We start from the raw sequence: 23,173 nt of genomic DNA on the forward strand, positions 1-23,173 counted from the left end.
AAGGGTTAATCACTAACACCTTCTTACACTTTCTGGCCAGTATGCACATTTTTTCCAGTGGAGGGCGCAATGGCACAGTTTCGGTTTTGCACAATATTACTGTTATGGGGGGAAAAAAACATTAAGGAAGTCATAAATGCAAAGTCCTTAAAAGAATATGAGAAATCCAAGCATGAATAAATAAAGAAGCTGGAATAAAGCCACCTGATTGTGTGATTTGTTGAGATTAACACAGCCTGCGGTTGCTCACAATGCAGCTTTGTTGCTCAAACAGATTAAGCCATCAAGTGACCGGAGGTGTAGCAGCTCCTCGCTCTCCCTTTTTCTATTCCTGCTTCTTCCTTCTCCAACATTCTCTCTGCGGAGGCCGACCGCTTGCCTCCAGCCCTCCACCCTGACGGCCATGGGCAAACTTTTGCATTTTCAGCAGTAAGTATGATAACAAGCAGTATTATTATTGCTCACCTTAAGTGCTACAATACAGAATTGTTTCTTCCGAGTAATTCCGTTTTGGTTTCAGAAGCCGGACCCAGCAGGCCGATTGCTGACAAGTACTCCAGGGAGACATCCTTCATGTCAGCCCACAGTCCTCCAGGACGTTGGCCTTTAAGCAGCAGCAGCAGCAATGACAGTGACCTACTCTCGCAGGGTGGCAGACGCAGGCCTCGGGACCTTCTTCCACCTGCTCCTACGCTGGAAGGGCAGCATCTATAAGCTGCTCTACAGGGAACTCATCATCTTCACACTCCTGTACACCGCCTTCAGTCTTGTTTATAGGTACACATTTCTTCTTAGCTTGTTGACAATCATTATAAGACTTAGAAATATTAATTGCATACAACGTCTCAAACTTAGGCCTCTGCCCACTTGGGAGTAGATTTTTCTCCGTGTGGCCCCTGATCTATAATGAGTTTGACACCCCTGGTCTAAATTGTCCTATTGTGAGTGTGAATGCTGGTCTATTTGTGTCCCGTGATTGACTGCAGTCCAGGGTGTAGCTGGGATAGGCTCCAGCTCAGCCATGATGCTAAACAGGATACCGTACAAAAAGAATGATTACGTAGATGCACCTCATCATTCCGGAGGATTGCTTCTAATATTTCGCATACATCATTGGCCTACACCAGGAATATTCAACTAAATTGTTTTGGAGACCACATTTGACAGAAAGCTAAAGACTTCACTATTAGTCTCACTTTGTATATTCTGGAGACTACACGTCCTCTACAATGGAAATTTGATTTTTGTCTATTTTGTCAAGAGTGCCCTGTTTTTAAGGAGATTCCGGGAAAAAAAGCTAGTCAACGATAAACTCTGTGACAGCACTCTAGTTTTTAAGAATCTGCTGCAAAAATGTTTGTCTCCCAAGTTTGTAACTAACTATGATTCCCCCCAGGCCACCAGTTGAATAGCCCTGGCCTACACTAATGATGGACAAATCGAAATCACCTTCCGGGATCTAAGACAAACCTTTCTATCTTTTTAAAGACAGTGTTTTTGAACAGGAGGTAGATGTGAAATTGAATATCAAATATCATAAATTATTAAATTCTCTCAAAGCAGGCCTTAATTTGCATGACCCCAGAACACTACAGGATACGGGAAGCAGCAGCTTGAGTAAAATAAAAACAAATACAGAGTGTACCCAGCCTACCGCCCGGATGCAACTGAGATAGGCTCCAGCGACCCCCCGCGACCCCGAAAGGGACAAGGGTAGAAAATGGATGGATGGATCTTTATCAAACCTGACAAGTTTACTTCAGTATTGGTTAACAAGGATGTCAAACGCGGCCTGCGAGATGAGTTTGCTAAGTGTAAAATCTAGCTGCATTTTTAAAGTAAAAATACTGCAGTTTTAAATGTGTCCACTGGATGTCGCAATAGAAATTCTGTTAGGCAAGCAAATAGTTTATACCGGGGCGAGCAAGTATACCAAGCAAGAAGTACATAGTAAAGCAGGGCTGTGACTCCTCCCCCTCGACCCAACGTAAAACAGGAGTAAAATAAACAATTGGTAATCCATCTTCAAATGCTGCATGAGACACTGCACATTGATAAAAGTTCTACTGTCTTGTGTGCAAATGTAAAGAAAGTGAACAGTGTGTGATTTACTGCAAATACTATCTTTTAGCTTTTTTGTTGAAAATGTTCACACATTGCACAGCTTTTATGTTCCTATCAATACAACAATGATGCCTAGAAGGCAGGGAGTAACTCAACCCTCTTGATTAGTTTCTACCTCAGTTTGTATGGTTTGTTGAGTTAGCACAGGATTAATATGTGGAAATGATAAATGAGGTATTTGATACAAAGAATAGTTTTTATTTATTATTTTAGTTTTTTGTTCAATCCTAGATGGGCTGTGACTTCAAATTGAATTCCTTTGTCGACACATTGCAATTAAGTCTAAATTCATTGTGTTCTTCATGGTGTTTTTGAAACTGCACCAATTTTCTCCTCAGGATTTTCAACTAACTAGAAGTGTGTTGTCAAGAGGATTATTTGTGATATGTACATTTTCAGAATGTATTTTGGGCCGAAGTTAAACAAAGAAAATAATCTGAAATTGTCATAGTTGTATTTTGAAGTTATTAAACCATGATTGTACCCGTCCGGCCCACGTAGGATTACATTTTCCTGAGCTAAAATGAGTTTGACACTCCATGGTTTAAAGGCAATAATCAAGCGATTTCTAGTTGCTAAGGTGAGAGTTTGAAAATACCGGATCTAGATTATCAAGAAATGTATTCTAATGAAAACTAATTAAAAATAATGTATATTTGAAATAGAACCACTTCTTTGGAGTTGAATCATTTTGAGTGCAACTGTATTGGTAAGGTATGTCAATAGTTTTTAGTAATTTGACTGATATGGCACCTTTACTGAATAATTCAATGTTTTTTCCCCCATTATAGGTTTGTGTTAAACATTGAGCAGAAGAGGCTGTTTGAGAAGCTTTCCATATATTGTGACCGCTATGCCGAACTCATTCCGGTCTCCTTCGTTCTTGGTAAATGGAGAGATGCACACACAAACACTGGACACTTCCTTAGGTACACCCAATCAATAATAAAAAAAGATAATTGGTTTCCTTAGGTTTGCGAAGGCAGAAAGTTTAGCTGGGGAACTTAGATCACATCCTGTGTTACATAATAGAGAATGTGTAACAATAGATATATCTTATGGAGTAATGAAGGAAAATAAAAGTGTCAAAAAATGTAATACGTGAATCAATTAAGAGTAAATAAAGACAACAAATGTATAACAAAATAAAGAGATGAGATAAATGAATAGGAGTTACCGATATAACAGTATCTTCATCATTGTTGTCATAGTGGTGTAAAACTGTACTGCATCATGCTGACAATTGTGTTTGATAGTTTTAAGGCTAAATTATTAGGAAGAATTAAAAAACAAACACATTGTTAAATGATGATACCTGAGAGTCCCAACAAAGTGTTAATGTGCTTGATGTGTGTGTGTGGGTAGAACATTTGAGAATGAAGCTACCTTCTAGTAAATGATGATACCAAGTGGTTGCTATCGTCCTTATTGGTTTCCAGGATTCTATGTGACCTTGGTGGTATCCCGTTGGTGGGGTCAGTTTGAGAATGTCCCCTGGCCTGACCGCCTGGCGGCACTAGTGGGAGGTCACGTGCGCGGAGCGGACGAGGCTGCCAGGCTAACCCGGCGCACTCTGATGCGTTACGCTAACCTCTCCGGTGTGCTCATCTACCGCTCGGTCAGCACTGCAGTCTACAAGAGGTTCCCCACGATGGAGCATCTGGTGCAGGCAGGTACGCTGTCAAACTAGTACGGCGTGACAAAAACCCGGCACAGAGTGCTGGTACTCATGGTGCTGTAGAATTGTTCAAACCTGGTGATGTAATACGCGATGGTGAGATTAGGGGTGCTGGTGCTGCTTGCTGGTCACAACTAAAAACACAAAACTACATAAATACACAGGCAGGTTCACTAAATTGTAGCCAAATCTATAAACCTCGCAACAACTAATTAAACAGCCATCATCAACCACTTTTAATAAGATCCAACAAGAGTTGAAACAGATATTTTATTAAAATGTACTGACCAGCCCATGTGGGTCCACTGACACATTTTGTGTACCCATCAGGTTTGATGACTTCAGAAGAACTAAGGCATCTGGAGGACTTGCCCTCCCCTCATAATAAATTTTGGATTCCCTGCATGTGGTTTGTCAGTCTGGCTCTGAGGGCCCGGACAGAAGGTCGCATCAACAACGACGTGGCTCTCACAGCCATTCTCACTGTAGGTCTTTGAGTATCTGTAGAGGTAACACTTCTTGACAAATGACTTTGTTCTTCTGTCTTCAGGAGTTGAACAGTTTGAGGGCGAAGTGCATGAAGCTGTACGGATATGACTGGATCAGCCTGCCTCTTGTCTACACTCAGGTTCTTGTTCGTTCCCTTGCTTTGCCAAATCATTTGGACATAGAGTAATAACCAAGTAATGAACTCATGCAGGGACAGTTCAGTTCAGTTGATTTCAAACATGCATACGATACAATGTAATGCATCACACAATTCCAGTTGTTTCATTGCAGCACGTCCGAAAAGGAGAACCATGTACGAGTATTGGCTGCAACATAGCAAATATAGAACCAATTAAAAGTGGTCTGCTGCTTTCTGAAGTGTGACTGATATAATGATTAGGTGGTGACCGTGGCAGTCTACAGCTTCTTCCTGGCTTGTCTGATTGGTCGTCAGTTCTTGGATCCAGCCCAAGGCTACCATGGTCACGATCTGGACTTTTACCTGCCCGTCTTCACTTTGTTGCAGTTTTTCTTCTATGTTGGTTGGTTGAAGGTTGGTGAATAATGACATCTGTTTAGTTTTATGATCGGTCCATGTCTGATCTGCATAGTCCTGGTTTCAGGTGGCCGAGCAACTCATAAATCCTTTTGGCGAAGATGATGACGACTTTGAGACCAACTGGCTCGTCGATCGCAATTTACAGGTTTTGATACTGTTTTACTGAAGTGTGAACAGAAGCTGTGCTGTACTAGCTGGGTTTTATTGTTCCAGGTGTCTTTGCTGTCTGTAGATGAGATGTACAACAGCCTGCCTCTGGTTGAAAAAGATATGTACTGGAATGAATCTGACCCTCGACCTCCCTACACAACTGCCAGTGCAGACCATTGCAAACCTTCCTTCATGGGCTCTGCACTGAATATCAGGTGCACATAAACACTACCAGTGAGGCATGAATGTTACATTGTCTTCATTTTATCCTTGTTGTACTCTAGTGTTCCTAAAGAGGAGATGGAGTTTCAGTCCAATCTGGAGCAGATTAAAGAAAATGAGGAAGCTAATTACTCCACCCCATTGCTTGGAGGCCTGGGTCGCCTTCTCGGTGTCCAATCGCCCAGTTTCCCTCGCTCATCTCGGGTTTCTCTGCTGCGGCGCCGCCCTGGAGCTCCAATAAGTCGATTCCCCCTTTACTTACACACAGGCGCTCAGTCTATCCAAAACCAAACACGCCAGCCCTTGAACTCAGAACAAGACCACTATAGCTTCTCCGGGCTACCCTTGTATGAGAGGCCGGGCTTCTACAGTTGCCCACAGACGCCCATTCACTGCGTGCCCCCAGCCGTGCCAAGACCAAGACCTGCCAGGCGATCTCAGAATGAGTGGAACCGGAGCTGCAGCTCCCTGGCTCCTCCGACAGTGGGCTCACAGCTACTGCCGCCTGACACACCTAACCACATCCAGCCACCATCATCCGCTTTCCCCTGGCTTAGCGAAGATGGTGGGATGCCCACAGCCCCAGCCTTTTCCTTTCCAGACGCTGCACCTGAGCTTTGCCCGATATCGAAACTTAGACGCGGGCACGGCCTGCTGTCACGCCGGCCTCCACCACCGTGCCTGACGCTGGACGCCTTGCCGTCCGCAGATAGCCAATCCGGACCCCTAAGCGCTCGCACGATGGGAAGCGGGGGAGAAAGAGTGTTTTCCTTCACCCCTCCCTCTCGTCCTGCGCAAGCAAATCCAAGTAATCCCAACAGCAGCTCCAGCAGCATTAACGTGACAAGCGGCAACAGCGCTGGCACAGCGGCAGGTCTCTGTAACAGCACCAGTCTCAGTAGCTTCAGCAACCACTGCAACTTTAACGCCAGCGTAAAGGCGAGCAACGGCGGGCTGAATAACCTGAGCGCTTCCAATTCAGCATCTTCACCGCAAGAAGTCAATCAGCCAAATTCCCCCAACGATTCTGGAATCTCATTGGCTGAGGGAGACCTGCTGGGCGTGCTGGTGGAGGGAGGCCGGAACAAGCCGGCAGCGGGAAGGAAGCAGGATTGAGAAAATGCTGTTTGTATCACGCTTGTTCAACACACACACAAATTGTTTTGAGGTGGATTACTACACTCAAACAAGTGTGGGAATTAATCTCCACTTCCTAGTGAGCTCTTACAGAACATTTAACCTATTTGTGAGCCACAAAGCAACTTAAAGGATTTCAGTGCTAACATATGGGGGAAAAATAAACATATGAAGCCTAAATTTGTAGTATTTAAATACCGGACCTTGAGATTGATGCTCACATCATAAAATGCATAACACCTTAAAACCATCTTTTGTTTTTCAATAAAAACTTCAAACCCGAGTAAGGTTTATTGTTGCTTTCTTTTTATAAAAAATCAATGTGTATACACTTTAGCCCCCAGTGCTAACAGAGAAAATGACCTTATTGTACATCTGCACCTATGACATGAGCATTCTTTACTTCAAAAAGTGTACTAATAGGATCCTAGCTTAAAAAAAGACTGTGGGCCAACATTCAGTCACTGATCTTTACTTTTCAATCAGTTACATACTGTACATTTGTTTTGGTTAGATCAACACAGGAACATTAGGCTCATTGAATGTTTGTGTTTTACAAAATGTAATGTAACCTCTTGGAAAACACATACTAGCCAAGTGATTTTCAGGAGTTGCCCAATAACAAAAATAATATTCATGTTAGCTAATGAATATTTACCTGACAGGATGTGGTGGGTGTCATTATTGTCAAAATACCAGAGTAAATTTCTTCAACCTTGAGTTTAAACACTTTTTATGTTGGCCAATGATGTAAAATAAAACAAGTAAAAATGATGTCTTAGTAATTTATTATATCTACTGCCATCTAGTGGCTCTCTCTCAAAGTGCATGATTCCAGACATACAGTGAAAAGGATCGAACAATTTTCTCACACTAAATTCACCAAAAATGCAAATAGTGACAGTAGGATGGTTGCAAATGTTCATTTTGATTCATTTGGAATGCTTTTAAACCTTTTAGTGACGCACGTCAGCAGAATACAGTACTAGTCAATAAGTGCTAGCATTTTATGGCTTTGTGCTCTCCAAATAACAGCTGTTTTGATTGAGGAGAGGAGATTGATTTAAAATCATCTGCTTATGTTTGACTGGCCTCCTCAGCCATGGTGTGTTTGTCAAAGAGGTACTCAGCCATGCCGTTCTGTGGTGCTCCCATGCGCTGCAGGTTGGAGATCCAGTCAGCAAGCTGCTTGATGGACTTGACCTGCTCATCCAGATAGTGAGTCTCAATGAAGTCACACAGCTGTGGGATGGGGCAAAGGAGAACTATTTGAAATTAAAGAGCCAGTGGAGAAGGTCATGCTTAGGTTCTTATACATCATATACAGACTTACTGTTAGAAAATAAAAAAGTCAAATACTGAAAAAGTAGTGACAAAAGGCACATCTGCATCTTACGAGATCCACTAAAAGAGCTGTATCACATTTTAACACTTGTTAAAAAAAAAAATACTAATCTTATTAAATTTCTCTTAGCATTTTTAAAAAACAACAACACAAACAACACATTCAAAATGTATGTATGTACCTCAATAATTGTTTTATGTACATATGAAAGCAATACAAGCATTATAAACAAAGTAATATGGCAGAAACAAAATAATAACAAAAATAAAAATAAATGTGAAAATTGTGCAGGACGGCGTGGCGAAGTTGGTAGAGTGGCCGTGCCAGCAATCGGAGGCTTGCTGGTTACTGGGGTTCAATCCCCACCGTCTACCATCCTAGTCATGTCCGTTGTGTCCTTGGGCAAGACACTTCACCCTTGCTCCTGATGGGTGCTGGTTAGCGCCTTGCATGGCAGCTCCCGCCATCAGTGTGTGAATGTGTGTGTGAATGTGTGTGTGAATGTGGAAATAGTGTCAAAGCGCTTTGAGTACCTTGAAGGTAGAAAAGCGCTATACAAGTATAACCCATTTATCATTTATTATCAAGATGGCACCTAATGGACAAATGACATAACTGCACTTTTTGTCCATATAAATAAAAATAGTGTTCATATGTAAGATTTAGTCGTACAAAAAGGGCTGCACGATTACAACCAAAATAATAATTGAGATTACTGTGATCAATATTGAAATGCAGCTGAGCTCCAGTACCCCCCCCCCCCCCCCCCCCCCGATCCCGAAAAGGACAAGCGGTAGAAAATGGATGGATTGAATATTGAAATCACAATTATTAATCAGGATTATTTATTATGTAAGGTAAACAGTGTTGGGGTTGGGTGTGAACACAACGCCGTTATGTAATTTGTAGAACAAATACTCCTAGTAAAAAAGGCTATATATAAATGTTATCCATATATTTAAAGGGAAACTGCACTTTTTATTTTTATTTTGCCCGTTCACAATCATTATGAAAGACATGGCTATGGATAGGGTCCTAAATGGCTGTCAAAGTGTACCAAACTTGTCGGAATACGCCCTAAGCCATCTACTTTGCAGGTGGGAGGCATGATTTATGATCTACAATAAACTTCCAAGGAGCAGGGAAGTGAGGAAACAGCGGACCACTCGATGATGTAAACATAGGGACCCAGTGTGGGAATCTTTGGGTACCTCCCGATTCGAATACGATTACAATTCAATAGCTATGATTTAATTTAAAATCGATTATTGATGCATCTTTCTTTAATTATGCAGTTCACATTTCTTGTTTCACTAAAACGTTTATAACTTGAAACTTAAAAAACAGTGCATTTGTAATTAGAAACAGTTAAATTAATTCCCACATTTATTAAATTAATGGAAATGTGTTCAAAACTGTAATAAAAAGGAGCTGGTCGGATCTCTCGGTGAGGTGGCTCTCTGCAGTCAGCCAAATCTTCCGTTACTCGGACTTCGTCACGCGCATACGTCATCATACCGCGATGTTTCAGCCGGATATTTCCCGGGAATTTTAAAATGTCACTTTATAAGTTAACCCGGCCGTATTGGCATGTGTTGCAATGTTAAGATTTCATCATTGATATATAAACTATCAGACTGTGTGGTCGCTAGTAGTGGCTTTCAGTAGGCCTTTAATAGTATTGTTGATCTTCTGTCTATCCTTCCAGTCAGGGATTTATTTATTTTGTTTCTATCTGCATTTGAGCCAGATGCTATCACGTTAGCTCAGTAGCTAAAGAGCTTCGCCGATGTATTGTCGTGGAGATAAAAGTCACTGTGAATGTCCATTTCGCGTTCTCGACTCTCATTTTCAAGAGGATATAGTATCCCAGGTGGTTTAAAATACAAATCCGTGATCCACAATAGAAAAAGGAGAGAGTGTGGAATCCAATGAGCCAGCTTGTACCTAAATTACGGTCAGAGCGAAAAAAGATATGTTTTGCACTGCATTCTAGTCCGTCACTCTAACGTTCCTCATCCACAAATCTTTCATCCTCGCTCAAATTAATGGGGTAATCGTCGCTTTCTCGGTCCGAATCGCTCTAGCTGCGTTGAAAACAATAGGAAAATATGAGGAAGCGAACAACTGACTACGTCACGCTACTTCCGGTAGGGGCAAGGTTTTTTTTTTTAAGAGACCAAAAGTTGCAAACTTTATCGTCGTTGTTCATACTAAATCCTTTCAGCAAAAATATGGCAATATCGCGAAATGATCAAGTATGACACATAGAATGGATCTGCTATCCCCGTTTAAATAAATAAAAATCATTTCAGTAGGCCTTTAAACTGTATTACTAACCGTCTGGAATTTTACAGAGGTTTATATATACACACTGTTTACCGGTACATCACAAAGTACTGTACATGTATTGTGCATCTATTTGAAAAACAACACATACCAAAGTTATGTCACTATTAGGGATGGAAGTATGACACAATTTCATTGACTGACTATTGAGAAAATTTATGTTAATAAATGAGCAAATCTCAGAATGTTTTGAACTTCTTTTTTCTATGACAAAATTAGACTGAACAACACATTTGCTCTTCAGAGAGCAAACATTTTCTGACTAAATCCTTACTGATTAAACATCTTAAAGGGGTACTGCACTTATTTGGAATTTTGCCTATCATTAACAATCCTTTAATAAGACAATAACAAATGACGCTCTTTTTTTAGGCATTCTAATTTGTAATATTCAGTAAGTATGAGGTGGCTAATAATGAACGAAAACTTTTTTTTTAAAACCAACAATACTCCATTTACATGATATGACCTGCATATTGACCAAGCATTAACGATATTATTATAACTGCTAGCCCAAAATAACGACTTTTAGCGGTGCCGTGATCACAGAAAGGTAACCAACTTATGCAGCTATTGACATACTGGAGCCAGTGAGCTGCTGCATCGCCTCAGAGTTCATTAAAAGTTAATTCTAGATTATAAATCATGCCTCTCACTTGTATAGTAGAAAGTAGTGGCCAGTAACCCAGAAGTTGGTCAACTTTGACATTCAACTTAGAAAATGAGAATGCCTTTTATTGTCACTATACACAGGTACAATGAGATTAAAAGCAACTTCAGTATCAGTACGACAGTCTACAAATATGCAAAACAAAGGAAGGAAAGAAAAGAAAAATAGTGCAAAAGGAGGTAACGTGCATAGACCAGTCCTGAGAACGAATGTTGTGAATGTGTTGTTTAAAAATGTAATATTATACTATACACATATTTACAGAAGCATTCAGACTGTGGGTGGAAAGTAAAACTATAAAATCAGTGCCTATGAGAGTTCACCGTGGTTATGGCGTTAAGACACGGGGATCGCTTGAAAGACACGTTTGCACCCACTTTTTACATTTATTTTTTATTTACCTGACAGGATTATTATTTTTTCATCTAATCGGGAAGACATAACATCCCCATCAGTCGGCATCCCGCTGAGAGCAGACTGTGCAGTTAGTGATTCTTTCATTATCTTCATGTTTAGCACTTAGCAATAGTACGGCAACATTTTGGCCTAATTTGAGGAAATACAAGAAACGGTAGGATAAAGTATTAGTCTTTGCGTGCGCAATATAACAGACGTGCGACATGCAGTGAGAGAAATGCTGCTAAAAGCATCTTTTTATGTGTATCAATCGGAGAGTGGGCAGGTGTAACTAATGTTGTAATCGGGTGACTGTACACACTTTTTTTATGAAGTTTATTCTTGACCGTGCCTGTGACAAAATATATTTAGTGAACATTTTAAATGTAAACACATCTAGCAGACATACGCAGAAAGTGGGTTGTACATGTGACTGTGGAGCAACATGTACACCAAATCATATCCAAAGTAAACACAAGAAAGTGTTTTAAATGTAAACAAAATCATTATAGGGCCCTATTAAGTAGAGACAGGACAACTTAAATATGTGTAAGAGAGTGAAAGACATACATGAGGATCGTTGTGCTGTGTGCCCATTTCCTGTAGCTCCAGCAGGGATTGGTTTACACTCTTCTCCAGCTGCAAAGCACACTCCAACGCCTCCAGGCTGGTGCCCCATTCATCTCGCTCAGGTTTCTTATAAATACAAAGACATGCTATTGGTATTTGCTCGCATTTCACCTACATGTTGTCTTTGTCTCAAGGAAACAGAAATGAGGATATTTTACGTTAGTCAAGATTTAGTCAAAGTAAAGACATTTTTATTCAAGTTGGGATTTAAAAAACCTGCTCTATTCACTGGGGGTGTGTGGGGTACAAAAGCAGATAAAGGCATTAAAAACGGTTAGTTTAGTTTGTCATTTGTTTTTTTTAAATGAGTTTCAAAAGAGGACAACAGTTGCATTTAAAATAGTAATAATCAGCAACCAGCAGTTTTTTACTAGCTCTGCATGTGCTTTAAAATGTTGCTTGAAATTAGGCTGACTTATCTGTGTGAAGTTGTGTTGCTGCTCTGTTGTGCAACATATAGTGGTCAACAAATGACCATGCATTGAAAGAGTGCTTTATTTCCCTTTCACATACACTCCAACTTGATACATACACTATATTGCCAAAAGTATTTGGCCACCCATCCAATTGATCACAATCAGGTGTCTTAATCACTTTTCCCGGCCACAGGTGTATCAAATCAAGCACTTAGGCATGGAGACTGTTTCTACAAACATTTGTGAAAGAATGGGCCGCTCTCAGTGATTTCCAGCGTGGAACTGTCACAGGATGCCACCTGTGCAACAAATCCAGTCGGGAAATTTCCTCACTCCTAAATATTCCAAAGTCAACTGTCGTTGATATTATAAGAAAATGGAAGAGTTTGGGAGCAACAGCAACTCAGCCACCAAGTGGTAGGCCACGTAAACTGACAGAGAGGTCAGCGGATGCTTAAGTGCATAGTGCAAAGACTTTCTGCAGTCAGTTGCTACAGAGCTCCAAACTTCATGTGACCTTCTAATTAGCCCACATACAGTACGCAGAGAGCTTCATGGAATGGGTTTCCATTGCTGAGCAGCTGCATCTAAGCCATACATCACCAAGTCCAATGCAAAGCGTGGGATGCAGTGGTGTAAAGCACGTCGCCACTGGACTCTAGAGCAGTGGAGACGCCTTCTCTGGAGTGATGAATCACGCTTTTCCATCTGGCAATCTGATGGACCAGCCTGGGTTTGGAAGTTGCCAGGAGAATGGTACATTTCGCACTGCATTGTGAAATTTGGTGGAGGAGGAATCATGGTGTGGGTTTTTTTTTTTCCAGGAGTTGGGCTTGGCCCCTTAGTTCCAGTGAAATTAACTTTGAATGCTCCAGGATACCAAAACATTTTGTACAATTCCATGCTCCCAACCTTGTCGAAACAGTTTGTAGCGGGCCACTTCCTCTTCCAACATGACTGTGCACCAATGCACAAAGCAAGGTCCACACAGACATGGATGACAGAGTCTGGTGTGGATGAACTTGACTGGCCTGCACAGAGTCCTGACCGGAACCTGATAGAACACCTTTGGGATTATTAGAACGGAGACTGAGAGCCAGGCATTCTCCACCAACATCAGTGACCTCACCAATGCGCTTTTGGAAGAATGGTCGAAAATTCCTATAAACACACTCCGCAACCTTGTGGACAGCCTTCCCAGAAGAGTTGAAGCTGTAATAGCTGCAAAAGGTGGACCGACATCATATTGAACCCTATGGGTTAGGAATGGGATGGCACTTCAAGTGCATATGTGAGTCAAAGCAGGTGGCCAAGTACTTATGGCAATATAGTGTATATAATGACTTTTCAAATATCAGAAATAAAAAGACTCAACTTTCGCCTCGCCTTCTTTGGAAGTAAACACTTTGGTACGTGCAATCTGTATGCAGTCACTTCCCAACAAAAACATTTGAATTAGACAACAGTGTAATAACGTGAGGTAGTGATGCCAATACCTTAATATCCTGTAAAAAAATCCTGCCTCCCCTCTTGTTCTGGAAAGTCATCAGCTTCTCGGCGTGCTCACGCTCCTCTTTTGACTGGCCACTAAAAAACTTGGCAAAATTTGGTAGGAATATATCATCCCTTTCAAAATAGTATGCCTAGAGAAAGAAAGGGAAATAATTGCTTACGGTTTAAAAAAAATATACATCTTTTGCTTGAGGAATATCTTACCATCGAGAAGTACACATAGGAGGCATAAAGTTCAAGGTTTATCTGTCTGTTAATGGCAGCCTCGCAGTCCTGGTGAAAGTTTTGACGGATTTGGGAAGCCATTTCTGCATTTGTCATACAATAAAGACAACAAAAGTGAGCTACCAAGAATGAACAGAGACATCTTACTAAAACACATGTCCAACACTTGAAAGTGTCTGCAAGTACAACAAGAAGAAAAGGGCAGAACACTTCAGGTCAACTCTTCGACACATGCAGGTGAAAATGTCCTCACTTCACCATCACCTGCCAGCATCATCAATGAAGGAGCTCTTCAAAGCACATTTAGGTGAATGCCACTTGTTTTGTTAATGCTTGCAGAGAGAATAGCTTTGGTACATCATTTACAATTCACTAAATGTTTGGGATATTTAGCTTGTTGTAAAATTTCAGGATGAAAGCTAAAATGCACTAGAACCTTTATAGATTAATTTATTTCTCTAACTTTTGAATGCACATGTCCAACTCTTCAATGTTTCAAGGATTCTCATTGTATCCCATTGGGTTGACTTTTTTCTTTCCCTGATGTGGGATCTGAGCCGAGGATGTCGTTGTGGCTTGTGCAGCCCTTTGAGAGACTATTGATTTAGGGCCATATAAATCAACTTTGATTGATTGATTGAAATGGACCAATACATATCTGGGTTCATTCAATCAGAAGAATAACATTATGAGCCAGGATGACCTTCAATAATCACCACTGAAGGCTTCAAAAGCAGTACATGCTCATAGGGAAGTGTCTCCTGGTTTTTTCGCATGTCTCAGTGAAATCAGTAGGTTGCAAAATACATTTGGATTGGTTTGGATTGACTCATGGATCACACACCTGTTAATTTTGAAGTACAGTTCTTGCAAAAAGTGCTGAAACAATTAATAGACATGTGCATTCAAGTTGTGAAATAGCTCAACTATATTCACCTAAAAGGTTACAGTATAATGCATTTTATGTTCATCCTGACAAGTACACAGGATACATTTGAACACTTTTAACAGCCACTTTCCACATAATTCAGCTACCTTTGAGGTGTATGGCCTTGATAACTGCCACCACTATATTGATTGAAATAAGACAAGAACATAATTGAACCTTTTTGCAACTCACATCTATAAAAATCTATTCAAGTGACTTCTCCAGAAAATAATGTCATTTATGAATATCCAGTTTTTCAGTTAGTTCGGACCCAAGTATCTGTTTTAATACATACATACATATACTAGTACATTAATAGATTAAAACAATAGGAAATTGACCGATTTCGATGATTCAATTGTTATAAAGAATTAAGAAACGTTCCAGAGGGGCGTCATGTTATCCAAATATTCACTTGTTTTTATTCTAAATTAAAACATTTTAATAACTCACTAAAAAGGTAACAAACACACTGAAAGCTATTCAAACTTCCAATGCCCTTTCAAAAACATTTCCAGGTTCCCCTTATTTTTCTCTCCGTTAATTTTGTGTTGTATCTTACACACCTAATTATTGCACCTTTGTTGGATCATGTAAATCAGCCGGTCCGTGACGCATTTGCTGCCGGGCCACAGAGAAACATGAAATAATTTGGCCTGTCCCACCAATACGCTTGTTTATAGATGATACATTAATGAACTTATCAAATATAAATGTGACAGTTTGTAGCCAAAGGCTGATTTCCATCATTGCAAAGAATCAAGCCCAGGGCTCCCACTAATTCGGTGTTCTAGTGTCCTGGGCATGACGTTAAAGTGCATCCGGTAGTGGAGGCTCCTCTATGGAGTCTTGGGGCACTAGGAGGTTAACCCCTTTACTACTGTGACCCCAGGTGGCCCTTGGCAAAGGCCTAGTACCTGACTGCCCCCTAGCCAGGGATACGGTGAAGACCTCAACGGCGGAGCAGGCGGAAGACGGTAGCTTTTAAGAACTACCACAACGGCTGCGATGGCGGAGGAAGGCTGCAACAGAAAAGGGTCCCCAGTCGTCTTGGACTCCATGCCTCTGGACCCGATTCTGTCAAGGATGGTGTGGTGACTGTCTGTGCACCAGTCACCCCACGTAAAACAAAGTCACACACAAGCATCCTCCATAAAGGGATACACCCCTACCAGGAGGATCGTCATACTCGTCCGAGTGACCGCCGATAATAAGTGACTTGTATTTTTCATGCACTTATTTTTGCTGTTTATCTGGCACAAGTGAAAACAATGCCTAAATTAAACCGGTGCAAAAAAGGTTGGGGACCCCCGGTCTAGTGCAGAGGTGTCAAAGTCCTTTTCACTGAGGGCCACATCGCAGTTATGTTTGGCCCCAGAGGGCCGCTTCTAACAGTGAATACTATTATTACGCCATTTTTAGTCGATTTTTTTAAAAACTAAAATGTAAAAAAAAAACTAGTTAAATTGCAATAATTTCACCTCAAAATGTTGTGTATATTACTGTAAATGGAAAAACAGTACTGCTGTTTTTTATGGTAAAAAAAAGGCAGCTCAGTTGCCAGAATTGTACTGTAAAATTTAGATTAAAAAAAAAAAAAAATTGGCACCTGAACTGCCAGCTTCTTTTTTTCCGCAAATCAACAACTGTAGATTTTTCGGTGTGTTACTGTAAATGCCAAAACGGCACCACAGTTTATTTTAGTAAAAAAAGTTTAAAAAATTTAATTTAGAGAAAAATGCTGTAAAAACCACAGTACATTTCACAATGTTACCATGACAACGGTCCGTGGCGCAACAAAGGTTGAGGACCACGGATGTAAATAACCATTTTACAGTCATGACTACTGATTTGTCGGATGGCATCTTTTTATGTAATGTTATATTTTATACAATCTTTTGCACATATAGGTAAAAATAATGAAACAAATATGAGATTGGCTCCAGCACCCCCCGCTACTCCATAAGGGACAAGCGGTAGAAATTGGATTGATGGATGAATTGAAATAATAAACGCCAGAGGTGTGGACTCGAGTCACATGACTTGGACTCGAGTCAGACACGAGTCATGAATTTGATGACTTTAGACTCCATCCATCCATCCATTTTCTACCGCTTATTCCCTTCGGGGTCGCGGGGGGCACTGGAGCCTATCTCAGCTACAATCGGGCGGAAGGCGGGGTACACCCTGGACAAGTCGCCACCTCATCACAGGGCCAACACAGATAGACAGACAACATTCACACTCACATTCACACACTAGGGACCATTTAGTGTTGCCAGTCCTTTAGACTCCTCGAAGCATCTCGATAGACGTTACAATAATTGAACGGTGTTCAATTGAACGGTGTTGACGAACACCGTTAGGGCCGCTTGTTGTCACTGTCACTCAGAGTTGCATTGCAAAATTACATAGAATAAATATGTTTATTTTGTTTAGAATTCAGATGGGATTTGATTTGCTGCGCGCAGCAGACGCTTGAGCAGTGCGCAATTGCGCAGGCACGCACCTTCGAGGGAACGTTGCTTGGCAGTCCATGTCTTGTTGGAAACACGCCATTCTTCATCAACTTTTCTCTTTTTAGCGTCTCGGGTGTAAACCGTGCATCACTTGTCGCTGCATGTGCACCTTCACTCGCAGGTTACACACAGACACACGCCCATAAATAATACTTTTCAAAATAAAAGCAGCACAGTTGTATTGCGTGCACGACATAGATGTTTTTTCAACTTTATTTTGTAATTAATGATTGCAGCTGTTCACATTCACTCACAATCACGCACACGCATACGTTCACACGGAAGTAATACAAATAACGATTTTCAAAACAAAAGCAGCACCGTTGTATTGCACACTCGACATAGATACTTTTTAAAATGTATTTTGTAATTTATAATTGGCCTCACGCGGGCCGGACAGGGAAGCCCAAATTGCCTGATGCGGCCCGTGGGCCGCAGAATGCCCAGGTCTGTTCTAAGGGTACGCAGCATCGAGCGCTGCTGCCTACTGGCGCAGACGAGACGCGGGGCCGCCATCTTGGAGTGGTGATCCGCTCCACTCAGTGCAATTCATTTGGCAGGAGCAGTGAACTGTCAGCGCATTTAATTCATCTTACCTCACTCAATACCACTGATTTTCACACGTTTTTTTGTCATACGTGTAGCTATGATAAAGGACACATGTTTTGGCGTGTTTTATTATTCATAGTTTGCTTAACAGCTTAACATAACCCACTGTAACAGTGGGTTATGACCGAAAGGACAAGATCACGGGTACAAGCGGCCGAAATGAGTTTCCTCCGCCGGGTGTCGGGGCTCTCCCTTAGAGATAGGGTGAGAAGCTCTGCCATCCGGGGGAGCTCAAAGTAAAGCCGCTGCTCCTCCACATAGAGAGGAGCCAGATGAGGTGGTTCGGGCATCTGGTCAGGATGCCACCCGAACGCCTCCCTAGGGAGGTGTTTAGGGCACGTCCGACCGGTAGGAGGCCACGGGGAAGACCCAGGACACGTTGGGAAGACTATGTCTCCCGGCTGGCCTGAGAATGCCTCGGGATCCCCCGGGAGGAGCTGGACGAAGTGGCTGGGGAGAGGGAAGTCTGGGCTTCCCTGCTTAAGCTGCTGCCCCCGCGACCCGACCTCAGATAAGCGGAAAAAGATGGATGGATGGATGGATGCTTAACAGTAATATAACATTCTTATACGCTATAAGTGACCAGACGTCCGAGACCAAAACTGGGAATATAATCCCAGAGAAGAGGGAAAAAAACGGTCAGCTATTTTTAAATTGAAGAAACAATATGATTAGGTTATATATACATGCTACATAAACAATGTATGAATACATTAGATATGTATATATCTTAGGGACCTATAGACCGTATCTCTGTTGCTGCAGCAGCAGAGAGTTTATTCTGTTTTGACACTTTGTATTGATATTTTGTATTACATTCTTCCCTTAAATGATCATGTTTACAGTGATTGTTATATATGTATTTTTTATCTATGTCGCTTTGGATAAAAGCATCTGCCAAATAATTAAACATAAACATATATAAACACCTGAAAGTCTTTACATCAGCTAAAACCACCAATCTGTTTCATTGGATTCAGAATAAAACCAAATGCTGTCTAACTCAACAATGTTAGTATTTGAATATTGTTACTTGAAGACTTATTCCTGGTTACAATTATACTGTTAAGAAAGTATTGTCTTATACTTTGCCTAAAATGAGAATGCATCATAATCAGTGGCGGCTGGTGAATTTTGTTTTAGGTGGGGCTGAAAGTTTGTAAACCAAACCCCTGTAGGGGCGTCATCCTCCCCCAGAAGATTTCTTTGTGATTTTCACATTCAAATATTGAAGATCTTTGCTCCTTCTCAACTCTGTGGTAATATTATTTTCACAAAATACAACCAATAGTACGTTAATTATAGTAAATCTTACTTGTGAAAAGTAATCCCCCGATTCCTATTTTCAACAGTCCGCTCATTTGAGCAGGAAAACGCTGAACACCAGCCCGGCATCTTTGTGTTCTACCTGTCAACTGTCAGTTTAGGCTGCTCGCCGGCTCATCATCACCACTTCAAGATGGCGGCCAAATTGCTCGCACACAGCAACCAATGCTGCATCTACTTATAAGATGTCTATGGTTATAACGTCATTGCAAACACGGCAATCTGTTGCGTCCACTGCAGTTCGCTACCTTATTCATACTTTTTGTCAAGCGATTTTTTTTTTTAAGCAGGGTTGCATGAGGTACCTACACATAACGTTACGTTAGTCAATGTATCACACACAGTAACGTAACGTTAGACGGCGGTCAGCAGCACCGCGTATTTTAGCCACCTACAAAAAGACAAACAGTCAAATAAGGGTCAGTTTAAATGTATACTATATTAAGAATATGTGTACATATGGCATAGGGCCCTGACATTTAAAAGGTACAACTCTGTTCATTGTTATGTTCATGTATTTGTTATGTTTTTCATGTGTACGCACACATCAACACACATACAGTATGAGATGAGATCAATGAGATAAGGTAAGAACAGGATAGAAACTGATGTGGAACTAGTTACAATGCAATGTGCCACGGAAATACAATGTTAACACTTTTGTACAAATAAGTACAGTTGCACTTGTTTTTGCAAATGTGTTTATTCTGTAAAGGAATGAGTTAAATGTTTAAAATTGTTTAAAGTATTAAAATGACTGGTTAATAGTGCTACTATGAATTGCAATGTCAGTACTATTTTTTTTCCTGCTATTTCAAATGCACTTGTTTTAATAAATAAATACAGCGTTTTAAAAGCATACACAATCTGTGTAAATATATTAGTCTGTGGTTAAAATGACTTGAAAGGACTCGAAACTCAAAATGCAGGACTTGTGACTTGACTTGAGACTTTCCAGTCTTGACTTTGGACTTGACTCGAGACTTGCCTGTCTTGACTCGGGACTTGACTCGAGACTTGCCTGTCTTGACTCGGGACTTGACTCGAGACTTGAGGGCAAAGACTTGAGAATTACTTGTGACCTGCAAAGCAATGACTTGGTCCCACCTCTGATAAACGCAGGAAATTCCAACAAAATGATGTACCATGAAAGCATCACTGTACTGCTAGTGGTCGTGCCAGCAACTTCTCAGCTTGTTTTTTTTTCCAGAATCAGATTTTTGGCCAAGTATGTTTCACACACAAGTAATTAGACATGATAGACTGTGCTTTCTTCGTTAAATACAAGAAAGAAAGAAAAATGCAGCAACGACGAGAGCAAAGTAGCGTTTTGAGAGTTAGTCAGCGAATAGTGGACTGAATGGATAGAAGGACATAGCAGCCATGCAGTGAAAAAGTTGGCAATAAAGCATGAAACGTACCTGAGTTGACTAAATAAATGGAAGTCCTTGTGGCTCGTTAGCGTACTTCGTTCACCTACTGTTGTTTGACTGACGTAATAAAGAGTTAACCTGCACCACAAAGATGTTCTACTCGAGCGAGACGCGCCACTATATGACGTATAAAGGTGACGTGTGGAGTTAGGGGAGGAGTCTTTCGGTCTCTCTACTCCTAAACAACTTTATTAACCGTGTAACTGTAAGCTTTAACTAAATATTAACAGATGCCTTGCTAATGTACCGGAAATATCAAGATCAGGGGACCCCAAACTTTTTGAATCCGGGGCCGCATTGGAGTAAAACAATTTGGCTGGGGGCCGCGCTATATATATTGTAGCGGCTGGCTACGGGGTGTTAGCCAATGGCGTTGGCTGGGGGGCGGGACTTCCGGGGAAGTTAGGGAAGTGACATTGTTGACAGGAAGTGTGGGTTCGAGTTTTGCCGGGAAAGGAGATAGACGCATGTTGGAGCTGTTGTAATAATAATAATAATAATAATAATAATGGATTAGATGTATATCGCGCTTTTCTATTGTTAGATACTCAAAGCGCTCAAAGAGAAGTGGGAACCCATCATTCATTCACACCTGGTGGTGGTAAGCTACATTTGTAGCCACAGCTGCCCTGGGGTAGACTGACGGAAGCGAGGCTGCCAGTTTGCGCGTAAGGCCCCTCCGACCACCACCTACCATTCATTTCACCGGTGTGAGCGGCACCGGGGGCAAAGGGTGAAGTGTCCTGCCCAAGGACACAACGGCAGCGACTTTTTTGGATGGTAAGAGGCGGGGAGCGAACCTGCAACCCTCAGGTTTCTGGCACGGTTGCTCTACCCACTACGCCACGCCTTAAATGCATCTAGTGCAATGAATGCAAGATAACTGAAGAAGTCTCTGAGCCTACATTCCTGAGATTATTACACTGGTGTCAGAAGTAAAACCGACCATTTTCGGAAGATACTTTGTCGCGGTAAGGACACGCTGCGTATCGCGCATTAGCAAGTTAGCTTCAGTCTGTGTTAGCTAGCTAGTCCTAGCTAGCTAACGGCTAGCTAGGACCGCTAGCCGTTTAGCATGTTTAGCTCCGGTGAGCATAAGTTTAAAGTTGAGCGGGATGACGCTGTTTTGGAGCGGGTGACCGTCGAACAGGCGCGCTCCTGCTCGCACACGAGCGGCTCGTCGGCCCGTGAGGACGTAAAGATGTCGCCGCCGCCCACAGCTTCCCCGCACGGCGCGTCCCCCCCACCGTCTGCGGCCTCAGTGAAGACGCCAAAATTTGCCAGTGGATCAGATTGGGAGGCGTTCCACGCTCAATTTGAACTGTTGGCGGACGCTAGAAGGTGGGAAGAAAGGGACAAAGCATTGCAATTGGCTTTGTGTCTGGAGGGAGAGGCTCTTTCGTGCCTTCTGCTGCTGGACCCTGAACAGCAGCAGTGCTACACAGCCCTGGTGGGGGCACTCAAGAGGAGGTTTGGGAGATGGTCTCAGCCAGCTCTTTTAAAAACTGAACTGAGAGGGAGGTGCAGGAAGCCTGGCGAGCCACTCCGGGGGCTCGCTAATGACATTGAGGGCCAGGTGCGCCGTGCATATGGTCACCTGCCTGCTGATGCACGGAATGAGCTCGCAACTGACCTGTTCGTTGGAGCCATTACTCCTCCTGATCTGCGCGTGCAAGTGCAGCTTCAGCACCCGAGGTCCCTGCAGGAGGCACTGGAAGCTGCCGTGGAGAGGGAGATGCTGGGGAGTGCAGCTGCAGCCGGGGAACTGGAAATGATACCCCATCCAGTGAGGGCGGCATCGTCACACCCGTCTAGTGACGGGGCTCCGGCTTGGGCGAAAGAAATTACCGAACTGCTGAGGTCGGTGACTCTGCAAAGTCAACGTGGCCCGCGCCCCATGCAGGTCTGCTGGGGATGTGGCCAACCTGGACACTTTCGCAGGGAGTGCCCTGCCACTCGTCGTGAGCCAGGACACGGCGCCGGGCCCGCATAGTCAGGGGTATGCGGGCCCCTACGTCCACCGCGGACCCTGACTCGCCAGCCCAGGCTCGTCAAGCAGGGGAAGGAGCACATCAGCACAGCCAGGGGGGAGGGGCTCCGTCACCCCCAGAAGCAGACGACGACTCGCCTTCTACTCCTTCTTCTCGCTTTCGGGCACCCGGAGGAGCCCAGCGGCACAGCCAGGGGGGAGGGACTCCATCCCCCCCAGAAGTAGATGACAGCAGTGTGCCACCTTTGGCGGTGGGCTGGACACAGGGGGGGGGGGAACCAAAAGTGGGGGCTCCTGCCATGTTGCTGTCTCTGTCCAGGGGGTGCCTACCGTGGGTCTGATGGACACAGGGTCATCGGTAACGCTGGTAAGACCGGACGTTCTTCCCAGCAGTACGCCACTTGAGCCCACAGCAGTACAGCTACGCACAGTCACGGGCCAGCTAGCTCCTATGGTGGGGAAGGGG

At 42.6% G+C, this 23,173-nt stretch overlaps 2 protein-coding genes across 3 annotated transcripts; one reads left to right on the forward strand and one right to left on the reverse strand.

The window, feature by feature from the left end:
• Positions 1-330: 330 nt before the first annotated feature.
• Positions 331-6,596, forward strand: best1 (bestrophin 1). Of its 2 annotated transcripts, none has more exons than XM_062036097.1 (10): positions 331-429; positions 521-777; positions 2,916-3,010; positions 3,564-3,797; positions 4,133-4,287; positions 4,353-4,430; positions 4,692-4,844; positions 4,915-4,995; positions 5,064-5,215; positions 5,285-6,596. In XM_062036097.1, the coding sequence occupies exons 2-10, from the start codon at positions 626-628 to the stop codon at positions 6,336-6,338; spliced, it is 2,154 nt and encodes a 717-aa protein (XP_061892081.1). In that variant the 5' UTR covers positions 331-429; positions 521-625; the 3' UTR covers positions 6,339-6,596. The 2 variants fall into 2 exon arrangements, with proteins under 2 accessions (XP_061892081.1, XP_061892080.1); XM_062036096.1 differs by having other exon boundaries at positions 342-429; positions 524-777.
• A 534-nt stretch (positions 6,597-7,130) lies between these two features.
• Positions 7,131-21,028, reverse strand: fth1b (ferritin, heavy polypeptide 1b). The gene is made up of 5 exons (XM_062036037.1): positions 20,706-21,028; positions 13,882-13,985; positions 13,662-13,808; positions 11,690-11,815; positions 7,131-7,601 (listed from the first exon to the last, which is right to left on the reverse strand). The coding sequence occupies exons 2-5, from the start codon at positions 13,981-13,983 to the stop codon at positions 7,437-7,439; spliced, it is 540 nt and encodes a 179-aa protein (XP_061892021.1). The 5' UTR covers positions 13,984-13,985; positions 20,706-21,028; the 3' UTR covers positions 7,131-7,436.
• Between the last annotated feature and the right edge of the window lie 2,145 nt (positions 21,029-23,173).

This window comes from Entelurus aequoreus, linkage group LG24, assembly GCF_033978785.1.
Source record: "Entelurus aequoreus isolate RoL-2023_Sb linkage group LG24, RoL_Eaeq_v1.1, whole genome shotgun sequence".
Lineage (NCBI taxonomy): Eukaryota > Metazoa > Chordata > Actinopteri > Syngnathiformes > Syngnathidae > Entelurus > Entelurus aequoreus.

Excerpts from the sequence above, each read along its gene's own strand:
- best1 (XM_062036097.1), top strand. The coding sequence starts at position 626 with ATGACAGTGACCTACTCTCGCAGGGTGGCAGACGCAGGCCTCGGGACC. Across the intron at positions 778-2,915 it reads GCCTTCAGTCTTGTTTATAG|GTTTGTGTTAAACATTGAGC; the intron begins GTACACATTTCT and ends CCCCCATTATAG. Across the intron at positions 4,288-4,352 it reads CTCTCACAGCCATTCTCACT|GAGTTGAACAGTTTGAGGGC; the intron begins GTAGGTCTTTGA and ends TTCTGTCTTCAG.
- fth1b (XM_062036037.1), bottom strand. The coding sequence starts at position 13,983 with ATGGCTTCCCAAATCCGTCAAAACTTTCACCAGGACTGCGAGGCTGCC. Across the intron at positions 13,809-13,881 it reads CCTATGTGTACTTCTCGATG|GCATACTATTTTGAAAGGGA; the intron begins GTAAGATATTCC and ends TTCTTTCTCTAG. Across the intron at positions 11,816-13,661 it reads TTTTTTTACAGGATATTAAG|AAACCTGAGCGAGATGAATG; the intron begins GTATTGGCATCA and ends TGTATTTATAAG.